General features: G+C 49.5%; 1 protein-coding gene across 1 annotated transcript in view; it reads right to left on the bottom strand.

Moving 5' to 3' along the window:
* Nucleotides 1–9,065, bottom strand: part of ARMC9 (armadillo repeat containing 9) — a 197,676-nt gene extending 188,611 nt beyond the window's left edge. The window contains exons 1-2 of the mRNA XM_011951991.1: nucleotides 8,915–9,065; nucleotides 1,219–1,310 (exon numbers count right to left, since the gene is read on the bottom strand). Coding sequence (XP_011807381.1) covers nucleotides 1,219–1,269 — 51 coding nt within the window. The 5' untranslated portion in view covers nucleotides 1,270–1,310; nucleotides 8,915–9,065. The remainder of the gene's footprint in view (nucleotides 1–1,218; nucleotides 1,311–8,914) is intronic.
* Nucleotides 9,066–9,750: the final 685 nt, after the last annotated feature.

Raw genomic sequence — 9,750 nt, 5'->3', positions numbered from 1 at the left:
AACAGAGCGAGACTCTGTCTCAAAAAAAAAAAAAAGAAAAGAAAACGTGCTATAGGCCAGGTGGCATGGCTCATGCCTGTAATCCCAAAACTTTGGGAGGCCGAGGTAGGATTGCTTGAGCCCAAGACTTCGAGACCAGCCTGGGCAACAAAGCGAGACACCATCTCAGATAAATAAATTTTTAAAAGAAAATGTGTTATACAGGTAGGGTGCAGTGGCTCATGTCTGCAATCCCAGAACTTTGGGAGGCTGAGGCAGGAGGATTGCTTGAAGCCAAGAGTTCAAGACCAGCTTAGACAACAGAATGAGATCCTATCTCTACAAAAATTAAAATAAAACCTAGCTGAACATGGTCGTGCACGCCTGTAGTCTCAGCTACCTGGGAGGCTGAGACAGGCAAATTGCTTGAGCCCAGGAGTTCAAGGCTACAGTGAACCATGATCACACCACTGCACTCCAGCCTAGGTGACAGAACAAGACCTTGTCTCTAAAAAAAATTTTTAATGTAAATTAAAAAAATATATATATATTCACCATCACACCACCAAATTCCAAATCTGCATTTGCATGGTGGATGCCTCATCCTTGCTCCAGGCCCATGGCTCTCGCAACCTGCAGATGGTACTCACACAGTTAAGCAGCAGCAAGCACCAACCATTTCTTCAGCACCAGAAAGTTTAAGGCCTGGGCCCTACTTGTCAAAGCTTTTAGTGTAGGAAACCTAGGCCATTACCAGACAATGAGTTAAAAAAATTATGATGCATCTACTCAATGAAACACTCTATGGCATTCAAATGTCTAGGGCAGATCACAGGCAGATGTTCATGCTATATTATTGTTGGCAGATAAAAAGCAAGCTACAGAACAATGTATCATCCCATTCTGTAAAACAAACTACAGGCATATGAACATATTTTTACTATTCATAGAAAAAAGTCTGGGAGGGAAATTTCCTTTTTATACTTCTGTAGTGCTTGAATCTTTTACCATGGACATGTATTGTTTTTATAATTTTCTTTCAAGGGACTTTTTAAGTGACTTTAAGATCTGTTTAGTTATAAAAACAAAATGTAAATGCATGGAATATTATACAATAGAAAAATAGCTCCAACATAACAATAGAAGAAACACTACAAGGCACTAAACAGTTGGTTGCATTTTAAAACACAAGTTTTCAAGATGTTTCTCTGTGACCTCTGTTTTGTATAATATACCTACCTCTCTCACTAGTCCAAGTAATTCAGATTCATGAGCCAGAATGTCCCCCATATTGAACTGTTACTGGTAATTAATTCTCACAGCAAAAATCTCTAGAAGGCAAAAATGTAAGAGTTTTCATTTCAACCACCTGTGAAACCACAAAAAGGTGGTTGTGGTGAGCAGAATAATGGCCCCAAAGACATCCATGCCCCAATCCCCAGAACCTGTGAATACGTGAGGTTACACGGCAAGGGGGAATTAAGGCGCAGATGGAATTAAGGTTGCTCATCAGCTGACCTTTAAATTGGGGGATGATCCTGGATTACCCAGGTGGGCCCAAGGCAGTCACAGCAGAGGGAGGGGGGCAGACGGAGGCAAGAGCGTCAGTGTCAGGATGATGAGGTGTGAGAAAGACAACAGCCACTGCAGGCTTTAAAGGGGTAAAAGTGGCATAAGCCAAGGAGGGCAGGTAGCCTCTAGAAGCTGCATAAGGCAAGGAACAGATCCTCCCAGAGCATCCAGAAATGATCAAGCCCTGCAGACACCGTGGCTTTAGCTCAGTGAGAGCCATTTCAGACTTCTGACCTCCAGAACTAGAAGATAATAAATCTTTTTTGCTTTACACCACTCAGTTTATGGTCATTTGTTCAGCAGCACTAGGAAATACAATGGCTAAAGTCAAAAGAAACTCTTCCTACTGTTTCCACCAGCCCTCCCTGGAGGTGTACCCAAAGCAGTCATTCCCCACGGCCCACACCCCAGGCTCAGCCCAAACCAGTTGCCTGTAACCTCAGAGGAATTAAAAAGTCTGGACTCTAATGCTAACCATGCCATTCACTGGCACCCAATCTGGGGCAAATCACTGAAATGCAGAGCCTTTTTTCATCTATAAAATTCAGAATATATCAGAACTCTTCCAATTTTTTTTTTTTTTTTGAGATAGGATCTCACTCCGTTGCCCAGGCTGGAGTGCAATGGTGCGATCGTAGCTCACTGCAAGCTAAAACTCCCAGGCTCAAGTGATCCTCCCTCCTCAGCCTCCCTAGTGGCTAGGACTATAGGTGCAAGCCACCATACCCAGGTAATTTTTTTTTTTTTTTAAAGTAGAGACAGGGTCTTACTAAGCTGCCAAACTCCTGGGTAATGCAATCCTCCAGCCTTGGCCTCCCAAAGTGCTGGGATTATAGGCATGAGCCACCACACCCAGTCAGATCTCTTCTGAGTCTGTAACCTTACATTTTTCTGGCAGTGCCTCCCCATCTCCTCTCTCCACTCCAATCCAATTTCTATACTTTTAACAATGAGCATTCTCCTCCTGCTTGGGACCCTCCTGTGGTTCCACCACCCTCCAGATGAAGGCGAGACTCCTTGGGCCCAACTCCCACAGCCCTAGACAACGTGGCCTCTGACACATTCCCACTTGTTCTGTAAACCTGAGCCACAATGGCCACTGTGTGCTTCCTGTGTACACCCACTGAACACCCAAAGCACACACCTGCCCTCGTGAACTCTGACTCACTGCCCTTCCTTTAGATACTCACGTCTCATTCAGGTCTCTGCTTAACTGTCACCTCCTCAGTCTTGCCCTGACCACCCTTTCTAAGAGGTGGGCCCATCACTTCTCAGCCCTTTCTCCTGCTTGATTCTTCTCAACAGCACCTGACAGGTGTTCCCCTGGCATCCCCAGTGCCTAGACCAGTGCCTGGCATACAGTACGGGCTCAAAAACACGGATGGAGTGGAAATTAATTCCAGACATGAAGAAAACAGTGCAAGGAAAGGGACAGAACCTGAAGGAGACGGGTACGGGGTTATTTTAGATAGAGTGGTTGACGGCCTCACTGGGAATGTGACATTTCAGCAAAGACTGAGCGCTTGGATCTGGGGAAGAGGGCTTTGCTAGGTCACAGGCCTCAGGCTGCAGACCTCTGCAGTCTTGGGGTATTGGGATGTAGCTAGAGGTGAGGCAGAGAGCAGCAGGCAATGGGGGACCGGGGCCAGGTCAGGTGGGCCTTGTAGGGCTGGTAAGTGGCTTGGACATTAGGCTGAGAGTAACAGGAGGCTCAGAGAGAATATGGAGGAGGGGACTGACACCACCTGTTTTTTTGTTTGTTTGTTTGTTTGTTTTTTCCTGAAACAGAGTTTCCCTCTGTTGCCCAGGCTAGAGTGCAGTGACATGACCATAGCTCACTGCAGCCTCAAACTCCTGGGCTCAAGCGATCTTCCCACGTCAGCCTCCCGGGTAGCTGCGCCTACAGAGTGTGCTGCTATGCCCCAGTAATTTGTTTTCTGGGTTTTTTGTTTGGTTGGTTTTTGGTGAGGTTTGTTTGTTTGTTTTTGTTTTTGAGACAGAGTCTCACTGTTGTCGCCTGGGCTGGAGTGCAATGGCACAATCTCAGCTCACTGCAACCTCCGCCTCCCGGGTTCCAGCAATTCTCCTGCCTCAGCCTCCCGAGTAGCTGATATTACTGGCGCCCACCACCATGCCTGGTTAATTTTTGTATTTTTAGTAGAGATGGGGTTTCACCATGTTGGCCAGGCTAGTCTCGAACTCCTGACCTCATGTGATCTACCTGCCTCAGCCTCCCAAAGTGCTGGGATTAAGGCGTCAGCCACCGTGCCCAGCCTTGGTTTTTTCAGAGACAGGGTTTCACCATTGCCCAGGCTGGTCTTGAACTCCTGGGCTCAATCCTCCCTCCTCTGCCTCCCAAAGTGCTGGGATTACAGGGGTGAGCCACCACGCCAGGCTGCTGATGTCCATTTTTAAATATGCATGTTGCCTGTTCTGCTGAGAAGACTGGAGGGGAGTGGGAAGAGGGAGACGAGTACTGCTCAGGCCATACCAGCCATGAGCGTCATTTGGATAAGCAAGAGGGGCTATGAGTGTTGTGAGTCCAGACGGAAAAGGCAGAAGAGGCACAGTCTGCAGACGGGCTGGTTGTGGGACATGAGGGGAAGATGGGAAGGAAGAGCCCCGGGATCTGAGCAGCTGGCCGAATAGTATGTCATTTCATGAGTCAACGAAAACATAGGGAAGGAGTGTTTTGAGGTCAAACCAAGAGCTCTGTTTTGGGTACGTCTGAGCTGCTGGTTAGACATTCCAGCGGAGGTTCCAAAATGGTCAGTGGGTATTATAAGAACTAAAGAAAGAGGAGAGAGGAGAGAAACACGAAGGGTCACCCGACAGTCAACAGGTTTATTTCAAACCTGGGAGGGACTTCCAACCGAGTAAGGTCAGAGCCACACTCTCTTACAGACTAAGAGTTTTTAAGGATTCAGGGTGGGAGAGTTTATCAGAGGCCTGGACTGCTTCTGTCTCTTTGTTGTGCTTATCTGGGAGGGAGAGTTGTATGTCTGTTCCCATACATCTTTCTGCAGCTGGAGGCATACCCCGCCAAGTCTCCTTTTAGCTTCCCTTAGTAGACCTGAAGAGAACAGAATGTCCTTATTAGGACCCACTGTTATACTGAGGCCCATTGTAAGAGGGTGAAGTTTGGCAGGTACCCAAGAAACAAACCTGTTGACTGTTGAGTCACCCTTCGTGTTTCTCTCCTCTTTCTTTAATTCTTAGAGATACATGAGCCTGGAGTTTAAGGGAGAAGCAGGAACGGCATTCACAGGGATAGCAGAGAATACGGGTGCTGAGCAAAGACACAGATTTAGCGATTAGAAATGAAATAGGCTGGGTGCAGTGGCTCACACCTGTAATCCTAGCACTTTGGGATACCAAGACAGGCAGATCACCTGAGCTCATGAGCTCGAGACCAGCCTGGGCAATGTGGCGAAACCTCATGTCTACAGAAATACAAACATTAGCCAGGCGCGGTGGTGCATGCCTGTAATCCCAGCTACTGGGGTGGCTGAGGCAGGAGGATCACTTGAACCAGGGAGGTCGAGGCTGTAGTGAGCTGGGATCATGCCACGGCACTCCAGCCTAGGTGACAAAGTAAGACCCGGTTTCAAAAAAAGGAAGCAAAACAAGAAATAAGGTGTAGTGGCTCACACCTGTAATCCCAGCACTTTGGGAGGCCAAGGCAGGCGGATCACCTGAGGTTGGGAGTTTGAGACCAGCCTGGCCAGCATGGTGAAACCCTATCTCTACTAAAAATACAAAAATTAGCTGGGCGTGGTGGTGGGTGCCTGTAATCTCAGCTACTCTGGAAGCTGAGGCAGGAGAATCACTTGAACTCGGGAAGCGGAGGTTGCAGGGAGCTGAGATCACACCATTGCACTCCAGCCTGGGCAACAGAGCGAGACTCCATCCCCAAAAAAAAAGAAAAGAAAGAAACAAGGTCATCAGCTGCAAGTAAGAAGCAAGGTGACAGTTTGAAAAGAAGCGAGGGTGGGAACCAAAGTAACTACAGCAACATGGCAGGGTTGCTGGTAGTAGAGTCCATTTAAGATCTCTGGACTGGAATCTAAAATAGAATCAGTCTGCACAGTTTTGCAGCTCTTCTCCAGGCACTTTCAGCTATCTAAGTTTGGTTAACCAATGCGAGAGGTTCTTCTAGAAGAGAGAGGAAAGGGGAAACAGTACAACCATGATGGGACACTGGAATCAATCAGGTTAAGAATGCGGGAGGGGAACACACAAAAGGTGGCTGCAGGGCAGAGGAAGTGGTGAGGTCTGAGGCCTGCTGAAGGAGCCACATTCCAGTGAGCATGAAAGATGGAAAGGAGTGGGCAGAGAGTGGGACAGATGCCTGAAGGCAAGAATTTGAAGGTGACTAGTACTAAAAAGCTCTCAACCAAGGGAGTGGGTGGATGAGGAGGATGGAGGAAAGAGATGCCTGCAAGTAAGGAGGATGAAGAAACCGGAGGGGCCAGGATGTGGAAACCCCCAAAAGTGAAGTAAAAGAGATGAAGGGATAGGCAGCCAGCCGGGTGCTAGAGGCTCCAAGGGAACTGGAGAGACTTGCCATGGGAAGTGGCTGCCTCAGGGAGGGTTGGCAAAGGGTACAGTGTCTGCCATGTGCTTCAAATGAGCTGGGGTTTGTGAAGGAGTGGGCAGTGATCTGGAAGCAGCAATGAGGAGCAGGCAGGACACCTCCCCATGCACCACACCAGCCCTGCCAGATGCAAAAGGGGACAGAAGAAGGCAGTTGCTGTTGGAGGACACCCACCTCTCCAGCCTTTCTCTGGACCTATGCCTCAAATCCATCCACCTTCCCCTACCTTCTCCCGCTCCTTGCTCCCTTCCACCAATCCCACATTGGACCCTGCCAACAGCAAACTCCTGGCCATTTCCCCACGTAACAAGCTCTTCCAGGATCCTAAGCCTGTGGTTGATGTATGTCCTGAACCCCAGGTAAACATGACTCATGATTCCAAGCAAAGCCAGACTTAAACCCCTTCAAGAAGTCTTCCATGAACAACCCCTCCCTTCTTTCCCTACCAAGAATTTTTTTATATTTTTATTTTATTTATTTATTTATTTTTTGAGACGGAGTTTAGCTCTGTTGCCCAGGCTGGAGTGCAGTGGCAGGATCTCGCTCACTGCAACCTCCAGCGCCCAGGTTCAAGTGATTCTCCCACCTCAGTCTCCCAAGTAGCTGGGGTTACAGGCATGTGCCATGACGCCCAGCTAATTTTTTGTTGTTGTTGTTGTTGAGACGGAGTTTCACTTTTGTCACCCAGGCTGGAGTACAAAGGCGCAATCTCGGCTCACTGCAACCTCTGCTTTCCAAGTTTAAGTGAGTCTCCTGCCTCAGCCTCCCAAGTATATGGGATTACAGGCGCCCGCCACCAACGCCCAGCTAATTTTTGTATTTTTAGTAGAGACAGGGTTTCGCCACATTGGCCAGGCTGGTCTTGAACTCCTGACCTCAGGTGATCCACCCGCCTCAGCCTCCCAAAGTGCTGGGATTACAGGCATGAGCCACCACACCTGGCCTAATTTTTGTATTATTTTAGTAGTGATGGGGTTTCACCATGTTGGCCAGGCTAGTCTTGAACTCCTGACCTCAGGTGATTCGCCCACCCAAAGTGTTGGGATTATGGGCATGGGCCACTGTGCCTGGCACTTCTTATAACTTCTTCATAAAGACAGGGAGCTGTATTTAAATTTCGTATCCCCAGAACCTAACAGAGTGCCTCGTAAGCAAGAAAGGTACTCAAGGCATATGATGAATAAATGAAGCCTGAGCTGAGGGGACGGCATTTTAAAGGCCCTGGAACAGGAAAAGTGAGTTTGTGAGAATTTGAGCTCCTTCCAACCTCAAGGCCTTTGCACAAATTACTCTCTCCACCTACAACACTTTTCCCTCTCTTCACCTGGTTAACCACTGTGCCTAATAAACATCACCTCCTTAGAGTAGTCCTCCGTAAGCCATTTAAATAGCATCTGCCGTGATCAACTGTCATTGAACGTGAGTGCTGCTGGGTATCCTACTACTCTGACATTCTTAGAAATTACAGAATTGGCTGGGCGTAGTGGCTTACACCTGTAATCCCAACACTTTGGGAGGCCGAGGCAGGCGGATCACCTGAGGTCAGGAGTTCAAGACCAGCCTGATCAGCATGGTAAAACCCCATCTCTACTAAAAATACAAAAATTAGCCAGGCGTGGTGGCATGTGCACCTGTAATCCCAGCTACTAGGGAGGCAGAGGCAAGAGAATCGCTTGAACCCAGGAGGTGGAGGTTGCAGTGAGCCGAGATTGCGCCACTCCACTCCAACCTGAGCGACAGAGAAAGACTCCATCTCATAAAAAAGAAAAAGAAATTACAGAATTTTCTCTAAACTTTCATATCATAATAGGTATCATTTATTGAGGGTATATTGTATGCCAGGCAATGTGCAAAATGCTTTACATTTAATCTTCATAGTAAACCTGAGAGGTGAATGTAGTTTATATTTTCCCATTCCAGATGAGGCAATTTGAGGCTCGGGAAGTCTGACACACTCCCTACAGCCACAGGAAGTGACTAAGTGGCTGATATGAACCACAACACAGTATTTCCCCAAAGTCTGGACCACCTAAATAAGAATCAGTTGGGCACCCTTGTGCAAATGAAAATTCCTGCCTCCACCCTGGTCTTACTGAACACCATGGCAGGCACCATGTCCAGAAATCTGCCTTTTAAACAAGCTCCCTGGGTGACTTTTATACACTCTCAAGATTGAGAACCACTGCTCTCCTCCATGCAGAAACTAAGAAAAACTTTTCCAGTCACACTTGGGGACTGCAGTGGCAGCTTTTGAATTCCTATATAATAAAGATTCAGGGCCTACAAACGGGTGGGATTACGGGATTTGTATGGAAGCCGAAACTGCATAGCACGCATCTTGTTTTTCCTTAGATTAGGTGGAATCGACTTCACCTGGGTGCCTGAGGAACGGGGCTAGCAGATGGAGATTATGAGGGAGATCTAAACCCCGGGTAACCCGCTCGCACCGCCACCACCAGCTAGACGGGTTGGGGGTCCCCCTCCAAGTCTGCCCCACTGCAGCAAAGATCAGGGAGTACTTGCGGGAAGCAGCTGCGCCCGTCCTTGCTTGGGATGTCCAGGAGGCCGCCTCGGCCCTCACCGGAGAAAGATCCCTGGACCGCAGGCGAGAAGTGGTAGCATCCGGCGGCGGCGGAGCGGGCGCGTCGGGGTATTCCTCGGAACAAGAGGTCCGCAGAGCCTCGGCCCTCCAACCCCACCGCTGCTCCTCCTAGCACCAGGACGGCGGGCTGAGGATGACTCGGCTGCATCCGGGGACGCACTTACCTGCGCTCGGCCGCGAACACTCGCGCTCACCCAGCCCGGCCGCCACCTCGGCAGCCGTCACCCGGGCAACCGCTGCCGCCACCCCGGCATCACGTGGGGCTGCGCAGCCAATCGTGCGGAGCGCTGCTGGCGCGGAGCAGCCTGGGAGGGAAGGTGGGCGACCCCGAAACTTCCTGGCGCCGGAAGCCCAGCAGTGGCCGCCGTTCACGTCTCGTGCGGTCCCCTCCACCACTCCACTTTTGTTCGTTCATTCATTCGTTCATTTCCCCTTCGTTACGCCAGTCACTGTGCCGGCTCTGGGGATGAGCCGGAGCAGGCTCAACCCCTTGCCTCAAGGAGCTTGTGGTCGCGTAGGGAACACAAACCAGGACCGTGTGATGTCTGTGGGAAGAGTCAGGCGTGGTTACTCCCATCTTACCGGAGGGACCCGGGGCCACCTTAGAACCAAAAGTGACGCCCAAGATATGCATTAAAGCTCCGGGCACCGGGGTCCCGCCCGTTGCAGCAGTTTCCAGGGATTTCAGAGAAACTTTTTGTTTTCCATGTGAAATGTGGGCTTTTAAAAATAAATCAGGAGCACACGTCTTCCCTCTCTTTGCACCTGATGCTTTTGAATTGAAGTTCATCAGTACTGAATGAGCACTTGCTAGTCGCCCAACTTAGTGCTGGAGGGTGAGGAGGAGGAGGTGGCCATGGATGGAAAAGCCCTCCCCTCCAGGCGTTGAGGTTCTGCGGGAGTCTCCCGTTGCCACCTCAGTGTTTCCACCTCCATGCTTCCAAGAAGGAGGAGGCTACCAGGGCCAGAGACAGGGAATGGGGCACGGAGAAGGTAGGTC

This window comes from Colobus angolensis, unplaced genomic scaffold (genome assembly GCF_000951035.1).
Source record: "Colobus angolensis palliatus isolate OR3802 unplaced genomic scaffold, Cang.pa_1.0 Scaffold33, whole genome shotgun sequence".
Classification (NCBI taxonomy): domain Eukaryota; kingdom Metazoa; phylum Chordata; class Mammalia; order Primates; family Cercopithecidae; genus Colobus; species Colobus angolensis.
Note: the sequence above shows the minus strand (reverse complement) of the source record. Positions and strands in the feature narration are given on the sequence as shown.